This window comes from Leptopilina boulardi, unplaced genomic scaffold (assembly GCF_019393585.1).
Source record: "Leptopilina boulardi isolate dan_hultmark-lab unplaced genomic scaffold, ZJU_Lbou_2.1 LbouV2_213, whole genome shotgun sequence".
In the NCBI taxonomy this organism is placed as follows: Eukaryota; Metazoa; Arthropoda; class Insecta; order Hymenoptera; family Figitidae; genus Leptopilina; species Leptopilina boulardi.
In genome coordinates, this window is record NW_026137767.1 from 945,745 (window position 1) to 967,108 (window position 21,364).

Here is a 21,364-nt window from a genome sequence, read left to right on the forward strand (position 1 = left end):
TTAAAATTAGGATATTCTTTACCAGCCTAAATTTAAAAATTGATAAATTTTTTAAATTAAATTAATTATTTTTTAATTTTTTAATTAAATTAATTTAAATTTTCATTTTTTGAAAAACTCTTTAACTCACAAAAAATGCCCTATACATTTTTTTAGTGAACCTTTGCGTGAGAACAAAAATTCTATTTCTGAGGTTATATCTTCAAAATTTTTTTAATTAAATTTTTTTCCATTTTAGACAATGTCTAATAGAAACTTTTAATCCTATGTAAAAGATAATAAATATAAATTCAATAAATATTTAATTATTAATATAAAAAAGAAAAGTAAATAGTTTATTATTATTGGATAAAGTTGAATTATTTTCTTGATTTTTTGTAAGGATAGAAATTGGAAATAAAAGTGTTAATATAATAATATTAATAATTATTATCATTGTCTCGAATTGCCTTTTTATAACTTTGGAGATTTGAAGTGTTACACTTGAAAAATTTGTCAGTCTTTTAGATACTTCTTTAAATTGCTTCATTTCTTCATCGTGGGAAATCCTTATGAATTTGATACATTCTTGATTCCAAAAAAAATTGTTAAATTATAAAATAAAGCAAATATGAGAAAAAAAATACACAGAAAAACAATTGTACCAACCTAAATTTATCAAAATGATACTATTTTTTTAGTCACCCGATAGCTAGAAAATTTTTTAAAGTGAATGTAGCTTTGAATCGCTACGTAGCGAAATCTTCGTAGCGCTGTCGCTATTTGTAATCCCACTCCTGAGGTTTTTTCCCATGAGCTATGTAAATATGAAAGTGGGACAACAATAATTTTGTGAGAAACATAATAATAAAGTAGACGGTACCGATAACGGGTATACCTGGAGATCATCTTCGAGGATTTAGGTAGGCACCGCCTAATTTAATATTATGTTTCTCACAAAATTATTGTTGTCCCACTTTCATATTTACATAGCTCATGGGAAAAAACCTCAGCTTTCCAATGAAAATAATAAAAAAAATACCAGAAGGGGTGAAAATCGAAAAATAAGGGTTGATTTTGAAAAAAAGTGGTCAAAATTTTTTTTTTTAAATTTCGTATACATTTTTGAAAAGTACGGGAAAAATGCATTAAAATTTATTATAGATAAATGATAATCCATTAACTTTTGTCATAGTTATACGGATTAGAAAATGACAATGTTAACTAATTGTTTATTAACAATCTACTTATCCAAAATACTTCATATAGGGCTCGTTGGATGCGGAATTACGTTAACTCTCAATTACTAACTTCAGAATTACGGTAACTTTATTCGTTTGTAAAATATTTGATTTGTTATAAACATTAATTAATTAATTAATTAATTAATATCTCAAAAACTTTAAAAGATCCCACTCTAAAAATTACATGATTTGTAGGAAATTAGTCAAGCTTTCCATTGAGATAGTTAAAAATAATTTTAAAAAATCCGATTTTGAGATAAACGTAAATTAAAATTTTGACCTTGTATTTCAAGGTCAAATGTTATTTAAAAAAAAAATTTTATTAACAGCGTGTAGCCCGTCAAAAAAGCTTTAAAAATCATTATATATATGTTAACTTTTATGCATTCTACTTATAAATATTGTACATTGAAAAAAAATTTTTTTTTCAAAAGTCAAAAATTAAAAACGTTGTAATTCAAAAACTATTTTATTAAATTCAATAATAATTGATTTTTAGACTTTCACCAACAATAACAACATTTTAGAAAAGTATGGATTAAATTCGAGAACTTTTAATTTTTTGTTCGGACATTTCAGGAATTTTGCCTCATATACCAATCGATTCGTCTTCATGTAAGGAATACAATTATTTCATATGTAATCTTTAATTTAAATAATCACAAAATTTTATTGACAAGATGTGAATTTTTGATTTTTTAACTTTCATTAATTCTTTAAATTGAAACTATACTTTATATATACCAATCGATTTGTCTTGATGTACACTGAAAAAAAACTAGTAGGTTTTACTACTTTTTAACTACTATGAGTAATACAATATTTCCTTAACTGAATTTAAACGGTTCTGTTAACTATATTTAAATAGTTAAACCAATTAAAAATTTAATAGGTAGAATTACATTTTGTGATTGTATTAAATCAATTTAAAAATGTTAAAACAACTCAAGATGTAAGTAGTATATTTTATTATTTAAAGTGGTTCAATAAGCTTTAAGAACATGTTTTTGGTACATTTAATAAATATTTTGCAATTAAAACTACTACTTTAAGTAGTAAACTTTACTACTGAAAGTTGTTCAATATGCTTTAAAAACATTTTTTTGTAGAATTAATAAATCGTTTCCAGTTAAAACTACTACTTTAAGTAGTAGATTTTACTATTCAAAGTGGTACAATAGTCTTTAATAACATTTTTTTTGTAGAATTAATATATCTTTTGCAATTAAAACTATTATTTTAAGTAGTAAATTTTATTATTTAAAATTGGAAAATAAAATTATTTTTTATTTATAATTGTTTACTATCAGTAAAATTGACTTTTTCACCCTCTCTCCTATAGTGACGCTTATTTTATGCCCTAATGATTATGTACCTAACAAAGAAAATTTCTAACCGACGGGAATTGAACCCTCGGCCCTAATGCTCGGTAACTGATAAAAAAATGTTGTTTAACTTTATAAAAATCGATTATTTAAACAAATATAAGAAATTAAAACTAATACCAATTTATGTGACCAAAATTACGTTTATTTTGAAAATACTTTACCCACCGAAATTAGAGCCAATGGAAACATTAAACAAGGAGGGGGTCCTTTATGTTTATTTCATAAACATTTTCCTTCCTCATTGCTTGAAGCAAAAAATTTGATTCCTATTGGAAGAAGCTATATAAATTTCTCCTATCCAATTGATTGATTTAATAAATTTTGAGTTGAAAACTTTTTCAAATTAATTAAATTTTTTTAAAAATTAAAAAAATATACTTTATATATACGAATCGATTCGTTTCAATGCAAGGAATACAATTATTCCATTGTCGTGCTGAGACATTTTCATGCAGTAGGTGTGAAGCAAAAAATGTACCCGTGCCTGAAAATTTACTAAAAAAACGTTTAATTAAATACAATTTAAAATACAATAAAAATAAACCAGTTAACTTATAATTAATAATGTATAGGAAAATATATAAGTTTCAGTGCCCCTCATTGATACTGTAACAAATTTATATGAAAATACAAAATTACAAATATTAAATAAATTAAAATTGAAAATAAACAAATCATGAGGTACAAAAAAAAGACATACAAAATTTAGTAATAATTACAATTTATTAGAAAATTAAAAGTAAAATGAATTCAAAAAAATGACTTGAGTAAGAAATAGTTATTTTCGTATCAAGGGCGCAAAATAGGTGATTGTGGCGAAGGCGAGATTAGAGAAACCAAGGGGACCCGAAGCGCCCGAGGTTTCTTCATAATCTCGCCTGAGACACTATCACCTTTTGCGCCCGTGCTGCGAACAACATTTTTTGTCCTGTCTGCATGGAAAGTATATTATTGAGTGCATGCAAGTCCGCTTGTTTCAATGTTCCATCAGGGTTGGAAAGATAATATACTTAAGGTAAATTACATGTAGTTGTTTACGTATACTATGTATGTTTATTATGTCACAAAAAATGAAAACAATACATTTTTTAATGGTGCGGGCGCGAATGTATTTTGCGCCCGCTTCTATGACGTCAGCGGGCGCGAATGTACTTTGCGCCCGCATTTATGACGTCAGCGGGCGCGAATGTACTTTGCGCCCGCTCACCCCATCTCTGGGCGGGAATCACTTACTTTGCGACCGCCTCAAGTGCACGAAATAACACACTTTCCGTGCAGGTAGGACAAAAAATAATATAATTCATATTTATAAACATCATTAATCTCCGTCACACGCACACATACATATACTCTACACAGTCTAAATATTAATTAAAGTCAGAAAAATATGATTCATATAAACAACAAAAACAAATAAAAAAACAGGTAGAAGCAATAAAATGTGGCTCTCTTTTACACCCAGGTATGCCCCGGAAAACTCCTGTTTAGACTTGTAGAAGCAGTAAGGCGAAAGATCAGAGGGACTGCGTTTTTGAATATTCCAAGAAATGTTCTGTTAAAAAAATTATACATTATTTAAAATGTTTACAAATTACAAATGTTTACAATATTTGTTTTTTTAAATTTATGAAAAATATTTACATTATACTCATCGGAATTTTCACGTAAAGCATTTTGAGGCGATCGTGACATTATTGAATTAATTAATTTTGATATATTTCACAGAAGTTTCTCGTTCTTTTATAATCTTTTAAATTAGGATGAAGATTGTAATTTCTTGTTGGAAATAAAGATAGAGCAAGGTCAAAATTATACGCGGAGTTTCGACTTTCCAGCTCAGCGGGCTGTATCCATCTGTGTAATTGGTCTTCCGACAGACAAAAATAATACGCAAAAGGCGTCTGTCCACTTGGCCAATTGCTTGCACCTTCTATCAGCTCTCAAATTTTAAGTCTTAAGAACGACGGACGGACGCCAAAGTCTCGTTATAAGATGGAAAGGGGAAACGCTCCCGTGCAGAAATTGACCTACTATTCCCTATTAAAAAGAGGACGCTAATTAGGTATTAATTAGGCTAACCACACTAGAAGTTTCTAGTTCGAAAACAATTAGGCGTTAACTCGATTGCCCTTTTTTCCTAACCAGTAAACCTGATTAAATCTAGTCATGCCCCTATTAAATGTTCTAATCAGGCCATTACTAAATTCTAACAACTACATATCAGCTGCGCAAATGACGCTATTAATCATAACCTAAATTTTATTACCATTTTTCTTATCTGATGTATGTTTTTATCTACTATAAAACAAATTAATTTTTTTCAAGGTAAGTTAATAATTTAATTAATAATTTAATGACTTAAAAATTTTATTATTTTATAAAAATTCACCATTTTTTTCTTTAAAATTTGTCAATTTCTTTATAATATATTAATTTTTTGTAAAAATTGGAATTAATTCGAATCAATGTTTTAAGTTTGAAAATAAAACTTTTTTGTGAATAAAATATTGACTTTTTAGATGATTTAATTTAATCCGAAAGGTGAGTAAATTTGTTTTTCTTTTATATTTTAAGTAAAAAGACGGTTCTTAATTTTACTTTTTTTAGTAAGATGGAAATGTATGTATATAACCTATATTTGCATAGCAAATTCCCACGTGGGAATTTTTATAAAGATCAGTTAATAAAGATAATTAATTAAATTAATTAAAGAAATAAATTTTAAGAAAATTCAACTGCAGATCATTTAATGGAAATTGTAAATGTGGAAATATGTTAAAATATCCTATTACACATATGACATTTCACGTTCAGTGATTTTGAGGTTAGTTTACTTGAAAAATTAAATTGAAAAATTGTTAGCATTTAGCTAAACATAACTAATTTCGTTTCTATATAAATATTTGAAATCGGTCCAAATAAAATTATGTGTAAAATTTGTTTGAGTAATTAAAATCATGTTTAAATTGTTATTAATATTTTTTAGAATTTTTTTTCTAAGTTAATTATATTTAATCATTTTAATCATGATATTAAAAAATTCAAATATTTAAAAAAATTTCAATTACAAATTTTCTAAAATTAAATTTTTGCGATTCAATTATTGTTGAATTTCATTAAAAATTCACCAATTTCAAAATTTTTTTAATTTCAATCATTTTTAAAATGCTCATATGATCAAGGGCTGTAAATTTTAACAAATAAAAAAAGGAATTAGAGTTATTACGTTAAAAGTAAATATTTATTTTTATTTATTGAAAATATATGGGCAAAGCCCATTCGTACAGAGTACTATAGAAATACATAGTATGTGGTTTATATTAAATAGCTGCGTTGTTTCTAGGTGACCTTTGCGGCATATAAAAATTGAATAAGAACAGAAGGTCTGAGCAGTTAATACGGCCGTTGATGATTTTGAATAAAAAAAGATCAGCAAACAAAAATCTTTCAGACATCAACGGTATATTGAGTTTAGTTCTAATTTCACCATATTCATGACTATTATATAGTCTAGCGGCAAACCAGTTTGTCTGGCAGCAAAACGCAAAAATCGGTTTTGAACTCGCTCTATCAAAACTATATATTCGTCCTGGTGAGGTCGCCATATTATTGATGCAACTTCGAGAATCGGTCTGACCAACGAGAAGTACAAGCATTTCAAAGCATCAATGTTTTTGAAGCGCCTTGAATTTCTGGTGATGAAGCCCAAGACTCTGGTGGCATTATTAACAGTATATATGATGTGATTAGTAAAGGAAAATTTATAATCAATCAGCACACCGAGATCACGTGTGGAAGTTACTCTGGCTAGAATCTCATTGCCAATGGAGTACCCACAGTCAGAAAATTGGACCGGTCTGCGAAATGATATAACATTACATTTTTTTAAATTAAAAAGCAGATTGTTTCTTATAGACAGAGCCGCTCAAAATCCGACTGCAGATCCTCGTGGTCCTGATTGCAAGATATTACTTTAAATATTTTTAAATCATCCGCAAATAAAAGAAATTTAGAAAATTTTATGACCAAATAAATATCGTTTATAAATAATATAAAGAGGAGTGGTCCCAGGTTTGAACCCTGAGGAACTCCAGAAGATGCGCCAAAAATATCAGAGTAATCGTTTCCAACACGTACTGATATGGTTCTCTCTGCCAACTAACTTTTAACCCATTTTAACAAAATATTAGAAAATCCCAGAGCCTCAAGCTTCGCCAAAAGGATGCCATGGTCTACATTGTCAAAAGCTTTACTAAAGTCTGTATATATAGTGTCAATTTGTTTATGTTTCAAGTTTTCTAGTACTAAGTTGGAAAAAATACTCAGGTTGGTGAAGACCGATCTTCCCCTCCTGAAACCGTGCTGCTCCTTAATTAAGCAGGATTTTAAATGCCTGTATAAGTCATCATGAATGATACTTTCAAAAAATTGTTGATATTGCACTCAAGATAATTATTGGACGATAGTAACACTGTTTTTGTCACCGTCCTTATAAACTGGAACAACAAATCCTCTCTTCCATATCGTCGGAAATATACCGTTTGTAAGTGATATGTTAAACAAAATTTAAAGGGGCTCAACAAATGAAGAACAGCACGACCTCAAAAATGATGGCGGAATTGCATTTGGACCAGGTCCTTTTTTCACGTCGAATGATTTCAATTTTTCCAAAACATAGTCTTTAGAAATAGAAAATACATTAATAATGTTATCGTATTGTTTAAAGTCGGTTGCTGAAACATTTAAAGAAGGAGAAGTGTAAACAGAGCTAAAAAATGATTTAAAAAAGTTTGCCGTAACAACACCAGATTTACTTGTATTACTGCCATAGAAATTTTGGAAAATCAATGAGTTATTATGGCCCGTGCGCTAGAAGGAGCAAGTTTCAATGCTTACATACTACGTCCTGATTTCATTAATCATTATAAATTGCAAGTTCCATTTAATAATTATGAAGACTGAACAATTTGATTTAAGATTAAAGACTGAAGCAGATTTTTGAGATAATTTTGTATGTATCTTTAAAAGTTTATAAAGGTGAAAATTTCTCAACTGGGCCACTTAAAACTGACTATTCAAATTTAAAATATTTGTTTTCATAATCTATTGCAGGAAGCCGTATTAAAAACATTCCTGAAATGCGTCTTCAAAAAAATTAATTTTTTAATTATTTATTAACAAATGAATATTTTGTTACCTTTCCACTTTTGTAATTATTCTGTTGCTTGTTAATGAAATTTAATAAAATTTGGTGAGTATATAGAAAAATTATGTCTCTTTGAAATGCAATAGAAATTTTAATTAACCTTTATTGTTTATGCAAAAAAAATGTTTATTTAATAAACAAATGAGTATTTAAATTATTTCTCATATGTTTAGGAAAAAATGTCAAAAACGACATAAATCTACACTTTCTTAACTTTAATTAAAAAAAGATTTCAATTGAGACGCTCAATGTGTACTATGTTTAAATTTTAAAAAATTAATTTAACGTAGAACCAAATTTTTCAATAGCAGAATTTTTATTTTAAAAAAATTTTATTTAACCGAATTTTTTTAATAGCATTTTTATTAAAGCCTAATTTTTATTTAACCAAATTCTTATTTAATTATATTTTCGCTAAACCAAATTTTTATTTAGCCAAATTAGTATTAGTATAAAATAGTATCACTAGAGAAAATTTTACATTGGAATGTAAAATTATCTTTAGTGATACTAATTCTGTTGCTTGCAAAATAATTCAATGAATATTCGTTTCTTGAAAAAATTCTCAGAAACCAGTTGTAATGAAAAGTTCAATGATTGTTAAATAATAATTTTTAAAGGTTCTAATATTTTTTTTTAGTTAAAGTTTAGAAAGTGTAGATTTATGTCGTTTTTGAAATTTTTTCCTAAACATATGGGAAATAGTTTAAATATTCATTTGTTTATTAAATAAACATTTTTTTGCATAAACAATAAAGGTTAATTGAAATTTCTATTGCATTTCAAAGAGACATAATTTTTCTATATACTCACCAAATTTTATTAAATTTCATTAACAAGCAACAGAATAATTGAAAAAGTGGAAAGGTAACAAAATATTCAATGGTTAATAAATAATTAAAAAATTAATTTTTTTTGAACACGCATACGTTTTTAATACGGCTTCCTACAATAGATCATGAAAAAAAATATTTTAAATTTGAAAAGTCAGTTATAGGTGGCCAACTTCAGAAGTTTTTACCTATAAATATGTGACGCGCTTTAAGGAAAAATACCCTAGGAGCAAATTACTTTAAGTTTATGTTTCCCACAATTTTACTTTGATTTTAAGTTACTTTTAATTATATAAAATCACATTTAGTTTTTTTTTAATATTTTAGATGTAATGAAAACTTAAAAATCAATGGTTTGTATAAAGAGTTGACCCTCTTTATGTATGGCCGACGTTGACAGGCGAAAGCTCATTTAATAAGAATTTTAAAAATAAAATGTTGATTTTTACCAAAAACAAATAACATCTTGACTAAATTATGTAAATCCAAAAAAAATATCATCTATAAAAATAATATTTATTTACAAAAGGTTATTTTGCACTTCGAACAGGTAGTGTGTAAAAGTTGCATGTAAAACTTTATTTAAACAATTTAATGTTAAATTCACCTATAAATATCATTTCTTGTATCTCTAACATGATTTAAAAAAAAATAACCTTAAAAAATTTATTAGGCTTTGAAAAAATTAATTTTTCAAAAATTTTCAAATTTGTAGGATAATTTCGCTCATGGGAAAATTAGAATTAGAATATGCACTCGCAAAATTGAGAAAAGGTGGAAAATCAATGAGAGAGGTTGCAAGAGAATATCAAGTTCCATTTTCGACTTTGAAAGACAAATTTAAAAATAAACATCCTGATAAACATGTCCGTCCTTGTGAATTATCGACGATCGAAGAAACGACAATTGTTGAAGCTTTGAAAACTGCTGGATCTTGGGGATTTTCTTTAAGAGCTAATGACCTCTGCAACGTTGTACAAATGTACCTAATTAAAACAAAACGTGAAAATCGCTTCAAGGATAATAGACCAGGTCGAGATATTATTGATTGGTATTATTGATTCTTCTAAAACCTCCACAAGCGTCATGTTTGCTGCAACTGGAGATGGTACATTGCTTCCTCCTTATACTGTCTACAAAGCAAAAAATCTTTATTCAACATGGATTGAAGGAGGAATTATAGGTGCACGGTACAACCGAAGTGAATCCAGATGGTTTGACATGAACAGTTTTGAAGATTGGTTTTTAACAATATGTTTACCTTTTTTGAAAAAGCTTCCAGGCAAAAAAGTCATGATCGGTGATAATTTAGGGAGTCACATTTCTTTGAAAGTAATTTCTCTGTGTCAGGAAAATGATATTATTTTCATCTTATTGCCACCTAATTCAACCCATCTTACACAACCATTGGACGTTGCTATGTTTCGATCACTGAAGAAAAGTTGGAAAGAACTGTTAAATACGTATAAAATTAAAAACCGTGGAGTAATACCCAAAGCACTTTTTCCAAGACTTCTCAAATCTGCAGTTAAACAAGTTGGCGAAAAAATGATGGTGTATCGAGGATATGGAATCTTTACAAAAAGATGATCAGGAAAAGGAAAAAGAAAAGAAAAAACGTGGAAGGCCAAAAAAGGCACTTGTCGAAAATGAGGAATCTTTGACTGAAGTGAAAGAAAAAAGGCGACCTGGTAGGCCAAGAAAATTGAGTAAAATCGTTGAATCTGATGTCAGTGCTGAAGATCTTCCTTTTTCTATCAATGAAGAGAACTTTCAAGTTGATGACAGTAAGAATGCATCAAAAAATGGATTGATTTTGAAGGACAAAGATTGTGTCTCAAAAAGGCAACATCTGTAGAATCCGTTAAGGAAAAATTACGAGTTGGACAAATAGTCACCGACATTAACAGAAATGTTTTCGAGATCGAATTTCTTGAAAAAAAAGAAAAATAGTATATTCATTTTGTTTTCCCACTTGTGCCTAATGTACAAAATATAAAACGAAAAGAAATTGTTTCTAAACCAGAATTAAAAAGTAAGGTCAGAGATAGATATTATTTTTCTAACTTGTAAACCGATTTGTTAATCGGTGTTGTTGTTTTCATTCTAATAAGTTTTCAAATTTTAAGGCAAAAAATGTTAATAAACATTTATTTGATTAATTTTATACGTTATTTATTTCATATTTTCTTCCCAATGATTCTTTGAAATGATTACTTTCGTGAATTAATATATTTTTAATTTAATCAAAGTTGAGTGACATAACCCCATTTTGTAGTGTAAATTCGCTCACGGCATAAAGGTATATAAAAAGTATTGTACAATGTATCCAAGCGTGACGATGATAGAGAGGTTCCCGCTATTTTGCCCGTTTAGCGCCTCACAATGCACAAGGCAATTTAACAAGAGCAATACTAAACCCTACTTTCAATTTCTGCACGGGATGTGAAATTGTTAATAATTATTAATTCAAAGTAAAAATTTAAGATACTTTAGTTAATAATATTTTTTCTTACTGCAACAGATGTTTTGGAATATGAAAACATTACCACTAAAATTAAGTTCTTTTCATTTGTCAAAATTATGATTTGGTTTAAGATGCTGTCCAACTTATAAAATTATTCAATACTTATGGAATAACAGCTATGGTTATAAACTGGAATGCAAGTATAAGTGTGTCTAAACTTTTTAATAATTTGCACTGGAAGCTAGGTGGATTCGTAGACATGAGATGTCGTCAGGAAAATGACATTAAATATCTTTTCAAAGAAGTAAGTTTTTGATAGTTGGTTTTAAGAATACATTTTTTTGAAAAATGGAGCGTTTTACAATCTTTTAATAAGCGAAGAAAAAAATTAAAATTTTTGTATTCATCCAGTATTATTTGAAACATATTCGTGACACTTATTATAAAGGTATTAAGCCACAAAAACTAAAAATAATGTCATTTTTAATATTTCCCTATCACCCCCAAATTTTGATTTTAGAGAAACAAACCACTTTAACTTATTTTTATGCATAAAATCCCTTCCTTTAAAACAATGGATATTTCAAAATATCCTACAGACTTACCAGAAGTATTTAAAATTAGTATATCCCTAGAATATCATTTTTAATTGGTCGATATATTCGCATCCAAGGGAAACGAACTTTCTGTCACACTCGGTCTTCAAGACAGAACTCAAAAAATACTTAGTACAATTAAAGTCAATGTTTTAAAGCATATGTAATATAACCTTAGTTTATTATGTTGTACCCCTGAGTTACCTATGATAAAAAGCTTATATAGTTGTAACTATTAGTCGTCAAATGAAATTGTAGAAAAAAGATTTACGCAGTGTATCATTTAGCTCTATCCTCCACTATTTTTTATTTAAAATTTTTTATCGAATTTTACAAAATTTTGGAATATTACTATTTTTAAAAGCATTTTTCATTCTGTCAGTAAAATCACTACTGTCTTCATAGTTACTTTATTCTGCGATATAACCATAACCTGTAATTTAATTTACCATTTGTCGCAAATTTTCATCCCGTCTGGAAAATTATATAACCTAAAATAAAATTTTGATCGATGGTAAAAGTGACGTTTTCATTGTGGTACAGAAAATATTTTTGTTGATAGGTGGAAATTAATTTTTCGTCCACCGCATTTTTCATACTCTCTACTCACCAATATTCTCTACTTGTCTTTCATTTATAATTTTTTATCCTTCTGCTAGAAAAATGAAACATTTATTCAAAACTATTCAATGCTATTGTACTTACAATAATATACTTTTAATTATATGATAAAATAAACTCCATATCCATATCCCTCCTATGCAAAATTACACTAAAAAAGTAACAATTGAAAAGTATGATTCAACAAACAGTTAAACAAATATTTACCTGCTAGGGTAGTCAATGACATTTATGAAAAACAAAAAATGAGATACATAAAATGCTATTATTTACAAAAAAAACACGTTCTGAACAAAATAAAAAAATTAGAAGAAAATTTCAAAAAAAGTTTTTTTTATGACACAAAGATCGCAAAATTACCAAAAGAAAAAACGTGGTATAATCGTTCAAGGTTTTCACCAGTTTAAAACTATCATATTGGTATTACATTATGCGCAATATGACCATAACTGGCCTATCAGTTTGTAAATAAAGACAGATATCCCGTCTTGCTTACTATGGCATCTTGCCCCCCTTTCCCCGAAGAAATGAATAGTGCGCTATGGCAGAGCGTTAAAAGACAATTTTTTCAAAATTGAGTGAGCGTGTAAATTATATTCTAGACACGTTTACTCATCGTATGATATTGTGGTTTTACAAATATTTTATTTATATGCCATATTTCTTTAAGTTCCAAAATTTTTAATCGTTATACAATGCTGTCTGTGAATGACATTGATCTTTTGTGTCTCTAATATTTAGTTTATAATGCATTTCTTTACTACACGTAAGAACAATTGAAAACATTTAATGTCCTTTTTTCTAACTTTATCAAAATGGAAGGAAAGGAAAAGAATAGGTGAACAATAACTGTTCAAATATTTTATAAAGAATGTTACAACATTAAACAGTTAATTATATCTTTATTTTTGTTACACTTTAATGTTTCAATGACATTTCGGTACTACTTTTATAGAAAATATCTAAATACAACAATCTTCGTTTCCCCCTTCTCCTGTGTCCATTGAAAATTTGGTAAAGTAATTAAATGGAAAGTAGAAAACTATCCTCGCTCTATTCTCATTGAAATTTCATAAGACAATAGGCAGCTACAATTTGAAAAAAAAGAAAAACCTTACCTTGACAGTTCTATATGTGTCGGTTAAGTCATATATTTATGACAACCGTCTTTTCTAACAAAAGCAATACACAAGTATAAGAATATGGTTACAAAAGTTAAGAATTCATGGTTCTATTAAACTTTCTAAAGTTACTAATTGTCTTGTTTTTAGCAAGGATTAAAGCCAAGCTCAAGGAAATCAAAATGAACAAATTAATTAAAACAAATAAAAATTCACAAACTGTGTAATTAAGTAATAAATTAAACAATAACAAAACTGTGTACATATTAATATAGGTTAGTCGTGGAATACAGATGTGTGGCGTTACAAACAGCATTGTGTTATCAATAAGACCATTTTGTATCTGTAATTTGTAATCTTAGTCTTGTATCCACTTCTCATCCAAGTCTACATATAATAGCTTTCCAATGAAAATAAAACAAAAAAACCAGAAGGGGTGAAAATCGAAAAATAAGGGTTGATTTTGAAAAAAAAGGGGTCAATTTTTTTTTTTTAATTTCGTATACATTTTTGAAAAGTACGTGAAAAATGCATTAAAATTCATTATAGATAAATTAAAATCCATTAACTTTTGTCATAGTTATACGGATTTGAAAATGACAATGTTACCCTTAACGTCAAAACTTCAACCCCCTTTACTTTCTACAAATATTTTTTTAATGAGTTTATATTTTAAGGATTTATTAGTATAATATAAGACAACAATTTGCCAAAGTATGAAGCCAATCCCAGAACATTGACTTTTTGGGCTGGGGCGATTGAAAAAGAATCTCTCATATATGCATATGAGGCAAAATTTCTAAGTGTAACAATAGCCAAAATGTAAGCATTGGATTTTTTGAAAAATTATAACTATTGCATAAAAGGGGGAAACAAAATTTTGACCTGTATGATTTTGAAAAGTTATTACCTGCTCTTTTAAATGGTGCAAAAATTTTGTTTTAAATTCAAAATTTATCTCTTTTTCTTGAAAATCAAAAATATTTTTGACTTTTTTTAATAAAGAAATATTTTCATTTCTCATTTGACCACTTAAAATAAAGTTTAAAATGTATGCTTTTAATTCATAATTTAAATAAAATATTTTTTTTGTTTTCAAGATATTAATTAATTACTAGAACTAATCTTTGCGTGCTACGCGCGCCCTGAACTTTTGCTAAGTTTCTTTGTTACAAAAATTTAATTTAATTTGTTATAACAGAAACCATACAATGACCTTAAAGTAACATTACATTAAGCTAAGAATAACCTAATAGTAAGCTTACAATATTAACTTTTGCATGTAATCTTACAACAACCTTGACATGTAACCCTACTTACAACTTTTATACACATAATTACTTAGATGAGATCCAAAAGAGATTCTTTAAATATCTGGTTTTTAATGTCGATAAAAAATATCTTTCTCGTGGTCAAGATTACAATGAACTATGTTTACTTATTGGTTTTCATACATTAGCAGAAAGTAGAATATTTAACATACATCTGACCATACCATTTAAAACATCTCGTCTTAAGTCAATTGATATTCTATTAAACGTTTTTTCCTTAAGATTTATTTATAGTCATTATAAACGATAATTTTTTGGGGAATTTTCTTCTTTTGAATGAAAAGAGATATACAGTTTTTCTCAATGTAAATTTATGCGATAAAGAAATACAAAAAAATTTTTTTTAAAAATTTAAAATTTCCACAGTTTTTTCCCGTTAATACCCGACATTTAATAATATTGTGAAATAAAACTAAAATGAGTAATCTTGTTCCGTTACATAAATCTTCATTAATACTAAGATTTCTAATAAGCATTACAACACAATATATTCTTAAATGTAATTCATGGTATGGTAAAGCAGATGGTGAAAGTCTTTAAATATTCTGGTAATAATATTTAAGAAAAATTTTCATTATCACAATTTTCAGTACAATCAATGCTTTTATACATTTTTCCTTATTATTGTCTAAGAGATTTAATGTTCTCTTATTCAGTTCATCAATGGCAACATTTCTAGGTGCTAAAATTGAACACGTTTACATGTTCTGAAATTTTTTATCATTTCTTCAGCAATATCTGTACAACCTAATCGAATTATTATTTTGTCTGGTAATTCAAAAGTATTATTTACATCATTTAATTGACCATTGCCAACTTTATATAAAGTTAAATAAATTCTGTTTCTTAAGGCAAAGCTCGCGTAGTGTAAATTTTTCGAAAGACTTCCATAGTTTACTATTTTTTATTGATAAATTAATTATTTCAGATCTAGTGCTTCTCTCTTGAATTATCAAAGTTTGTCTGAAATCATCTCCTAGAATTACAATTTTACCGAAGGGTCAATCGTCAGATCCTCATGTCAGGCGCCGCACTTGCATTTTTGCTCATACGATAATTGCTTCCGTCACAATTGTCCTCTCACGAGTGGGATATTATTCTTACATTATATTCAGTAATTCCCATTTACCTATAATCTTCTGACATTTGTCGGTTAAAATGATCCCACATTTTATCTGGCTGTACAGGACGACAATCAATTAAAATTCTTATCAACAATTAACGAAGTAAATAGGGTATCATCCATACAACAGCTTCTTCCATTGTCCTAATCCACTCACTATCATCTTCTATAAGTTCCAATGCCAAGCAAGCAGATGTAAAAGATTTATGATTTGCACCATTCACTGTTTTTTAACTTTCCAATGAAGTTGCTCCTTTCAATGTAAGCAACAATCTTTCTCTTCGCGAATAAGAACATCTTTTTTCTTCGGTAAATGTATAGGTAAACTATTAATACTATGACTGTTTTTTCCTAAAGGTTTACTTAAAATTCTCCAGACCGCCCATTAGTATTTGCAACAATAATTTTCAAAAAATGCTTAACTTTCAAAGCAAAAACTCTTGCTATTATATAAGGCCTATCAGAAGCAGATTGATAAGGTAATAAATTTTCTTGTATTTCTATCCAATGTGGATTACAAGTCATTAATATTGCTGTATCATATTTCGAGGTAATCCAATAAATGTCGATGTCAATATTAACATTTTACCAACTTGAACATTATATTATATTATATTCATTATCTCTTATTACTATTTTGTATTTTACATAAGCAGTTCTAGAAATAATATGATTCCTACTTATATGATCACTATCATTAGGTACGAATTGTATGAATACTGTAACCTTTGTATCCATAGGGGTAAAAGATAGAATAAATCCAAGGTTCAACATTTGGGTCTAAATTACTGACTAATTTTAATTCTTTACTTGATTTATTATAAAACGTAACATATTTCACCTTCTGAGTTTGTATTGAAAATTGCAGAAACTTCATTACGTCTTTGAAAATTATACCTTTTTTTATCGAACAGTTTTTTCAATTGTAAATAATAACTGTTACTCAGTAAATTGTTCATTATTTTCTCCTGCTAATTCATTTTCTATACTAATTTCTTCAAACATCATCAAAAAATATTCATTGTAGTCATCAGTCTTTTTATTGTATGTAAAAAATCTTTATCTAATTTTTCATTACATTATAATCCCTATTGAAAAACCCCATATAGGATCCTATATAGGATCTGAAAAAATTCCCCAGAAAAAAACTACATATATAAAATCCATGAATTTTATAGGAATCATTATAGGATCCCATATAAATTCGTAAAGGAAAGTGAAACAGGATTTAATATAGGAAATGACAGAAGTTATCACATGCCAGCTAAAAATTCCTGTACAGGATCCTTAAAGAATCCCTAGAGGTTCCTACATAGGACCCTTGAAGGTTCCCTGAGAGATCCCTTTAAGAATCCTACGCAGGGTCCCACTAGGATCCGTTGCAGGATATTGGAACAGGAACCTGTGCAGGAACATTAGCTATTCTTTTGGAGGTTCCTTTGTCTAAAAGTTTAAAGCAAATTTTTAATTAAAAATTCCTGTACACGAACCTCCGCAGGATACCATGTAGGAACCTTTGTTCCTAAATGTTAATAAATTTACTTGTTGCGCAGTAAGTTTTAATGGCTCTAACATCTGTGCAAAGAAGATTTTTTTATTTAAGTGCATCAATATATTATATTCATAAAAAAATTTTAAAAAATTTTATTATTGTATTTAAAAAATACACTTTGGATCCTACGTAGGATCCTCTTATGGTTCCTACAAATGTTCTTTAGCATGAAAAGAAAGTGAACTATTTTTCTTTACAGGATCATGTGAGTGTTTCTGTGAAGGAAATTATTTTTATGGGTCAAACCATTATATTTCAACTATAGTCGTTGCTGACTAATTTTTAAAAATTATAATACTTTGTAAGAATGATTTTGAAGTTATCAAGATCAAGAAATGAAAAGAATTTTATTAAAAATTTAATTATTTACTGTAAAATATGAATTTAAAGTATATGAGGTGCTGAAAACTGTTAATTTTTTAGTCATTAGAAAATATGCAAAAAAACATAGAATTTATCATAAAAATAAAAAAATATATTGGAATTTACTAAGAATGATTAAATTTATCATTATCAATTGAAATAGTTATTTAAAGATGTAAAATAATATATAAAATATGATTTACAAGTACACCTGTCAAACAACATAATTTTGCGATTTTTATTCATTAATTACAAAAAAAACAGGAACCATTAAATTAAATAAAAACTTACCAAATATGAAGTTCTTGTTATAAAATTTTAGATTTTCTTTGCACTTTTCTTCTCTTTTCTTCATAAGTATAAAAAAACTTTTAAATAAACTAGACACTTTGCTCATTTTCCCCCATTTTTGAATGCTAAAAACTAAAAATTTCGCGTTGATCCCGAAGCTATTTTCGAGGATAAAGGGAATTAAATTTTCTTATTTTTAAGGCTATATTAATAAGGTGTTTTAAATCAATGTGAAGTTGGTTTTGCATTATTATTGAACAAAATTATTTATTGAATAGGTTAAATTATTATTTTACGGTAATTTGACATTAAAATTGTACTTTTTTATATTTTTAAATTTGTTTTGTTAATAGTTTAAAACTATTTCTTTATAAAATGCAGTGTTGCATAGGCAAATATTTACAAGAACCCTGTGAAAGTAAAACAGAAATAAAATTAATAAAAAATAAACTTTGCCAGAACAACGAAATCATATTAAAATTGAGAACTGATGAGAGAATTATTACAATTTGTGAACAACACGAATATAAATATCTGCATAAATATTCACAATATTTCGGCAAAAAGTGTTGCGATAACAAAATATTTGCGTTAAATAACGTTAAACCTTGCACAAGATGTAAAATTCCTAAAATTTATACCAGGTAGATAATAATGAAAAAATATTTAATTTTATATTAAATTTTTTTTTAAAGAAATTCCAGTTTTTTGAGAATAACGACATCATTGAGAAAACTGTAATTTTCTAAAAAAAAATGTTTAAAGTATTTGTACTAGAATGTTAATAGTTCATTTTAATTTTTCATTATTTAATAGGTTACAATTTTCAAATTATCTTAAAATTAAATTTAAAAATGTTGAGTCATTAAGAGAAAAAATAAAATTTTTGAGTTTGGTGACGAATATTGTCTATTTTGGAAGGACCTGAAAACACAAATACAGTTTGTGTGTCTGTGTGTGTATGTGTGTGTGTGTGTGTGTGCTGCAAGAGAATGTAAAATTAAAGACTAAGTTAATTAAATCTAACATGTGCCTAAAAGATCTTCCAGCCTTAAGGTGCTTTTATACCTCCTGTATTTTCGTCGAGCTATCGGCTGGATGGTTTTTCACGGATGTGAAAATCTATTTTCATGGCGGGTAATTTTGAATTCGTATATATAAAAAATGCTTTTGTATTAAATGTTTTAAATAGAAAATGATTTTAAAATATAAGTCTAATAATAATAATACGTCCCCTTCCAATAAAACATCTTTTATCAAACCAAAATTATTAATAAAGCTTGAGTCTTCGTGTCAAAATTTTTCAAATACCGTATCATTTCCTCCCATAAAAATGTCGTCTTCTCCTCTTGGACCAAAGTCAAAATTAACCCAATGTCAAGTTCCTCAATAAAATATGAAATCAACGAACCAAAATGTACATACAGGCTTTCAACAATCTCTCACATTTAGCTGCTGCAGAAGCTGATGACTACGACGAAGAAATTGAGGTTCCACGCGAATGCACCTCGATTAATCATTGTATTGAATTAAGTATGCCAAGCATTAATTATTTATTTATTGTTTTCTATTAAATATTTTTAATAAATTATTTTTTGTAGATAAGAAGGGGAAAGCTTACAAGAATAATGGAAATTTTATGAACCTTATTGAATTTTTAAGTAGCAAGCCGGTTCTCTGAAATCATAAATTAAGTATTCCAGAAAGAAAGAAATTTGCAAAGGCAAAAGCCTGGAATGAAATTGTTGCTCACTTTCCTGGAAAATATATTGATCATGTTTATATTAGTCGATTTTTATTATATTCTCTTTTATTTTCGGTACTTTGTTAACATTTGTAATAAGTTGGACGAAGGAATATGCTGCTGGGAAGTTTATGAATCTTAACCCCTTCGTGCCCAGGCAAAACTGAGCATATAAAAAAACGAAACTAAAGTGGTTCCTATAGTTTTTGGGGTCGCTGATTACGAATCTGGTGTTAGTTTTTGAAAATTCAAAATGGCGGATTCAATATGGCGGACGAAAAAATAAAAATTGTTCGGATTCGCTTGAAAATTGTCACTCGGGGGTTTTCGGAGTCGCTGATTACGAATCCGATATTAGTTTTTCAAAATTCAAAATGGCGGATCCAATATGGCGGACGAAAAATCAAAATTGTTTGGATTCGCTTGAACATGGTTACACGCGGGTTTTCGGGGTCGCTGATTACGAATCCGATATTAGTTTCTCAAAATTCAAAATGGCGGATCCAATGTAGCGGACGAAAAAATTTAAATTGTTCGGATTTGCTTGAAAATTGTCACTCGGGGGTTTTCGGGGTCGCTGATTACGAATCCGATACTAGTTTTTCAAAATTCAAAATGGCGGATCCAATATGGCGGACGAAAAATCAAAATTGTTCGGATTCGCTTGAAAATGGTCACTGGGGGGTTTTCGGGGTCGCTGATTACGAATTTGGTATTAGTTTCTCAAAATTCAAAATGGCGGATCCAATATGCCGGATGAAAAATCAAAATTGTTTGGATTCGCATGAAAATGGTTACTCGGGGGTTTTCGGGGTCGCTGATTACGAATCCGATATTAGTTTTTCAAAATGACGGATGCAATGTGATGGACGTATTTTTAAAAGTTATTAACAAAAAAAATCCAACGCACTTCTTGCGGAACCTCAAGGGTGGTGTGGAAGGCCGTTACAGACAGAAAAAAATAAACTTCTATTGCTGTTATACTTTTAACTTATTTTAATTTGTTTAATTTAAATTAGTTTCAATCGATTGTTAACGATTATTAAAAATTGATCTGCAACATTGGATTTAAGACTCAATTTTTGAAAACTAATACCAAATTCGTAATCAGCGACCCCGAAAACCCCCCAGTGACCATTTTCAAACGAATCCGAACAATTTTGATTTTTCGTCCGCCATATTGGATCCGCCATTTTGAATTTTGAGAAACTAATATCGGATTCGTAATCAGCGACCCCGAAAACCCCCAAGTGACCATTTTCAAGCGAATCCGAACAATTTTGATTTTTCGTCCGCCATATTGGATCCGCCATTTTGAATTTTGAAAAACTAGTATCGGATTCGTATCAGCGACCCCGAAAACCCCCGAGTGACAATTTTCAAGCAAATCCGAACAATTTTAATTTTTTCGTCCGCCATATTGGATCCACCATTTTGAATTTTCAAAAACTAACACCGGATTCGTATTCAGCGACCCCAAAAACCCCCGAGTAACCAGTTTCAAG

At 28.3% G+C, this 21,364-nt stretch overlaps 2 protein-coding genes across 3 annotated transcripts in view; one reads left to right on the forward strand and one right to left on the reverse strand.

The window, feature by feature from the left end:
* LOC127279020 (uncharacterized) overlaps positions 1-21,364 on the reverse strand; it is a 335,741-nt gene that overhangs the window by 270,934 nt on the left and 43,443 nt on the right. The window lies entirely within an intron of this gene.
* Positions 1-21,364, forward strand: part of LOC127279018 (ionotropic receptor 75a-like) — a 149,122-nt gene that overhangs the window by 31,970 nt on the left and 95,788 nt on the right. For both annotated transcript variants that reach the window (XM_051301088.1, XM_051301089.1), the window contains exon 2: positions 11,249-11,421. In XM_051301088.1, coding sequence (XP_051157045.1) covers positions 11,249-11,421 — 173 coding nt within the window. The remainder of the gene's footprint in view (positions 1-11,248; positions 11,422-21,364) is intronic.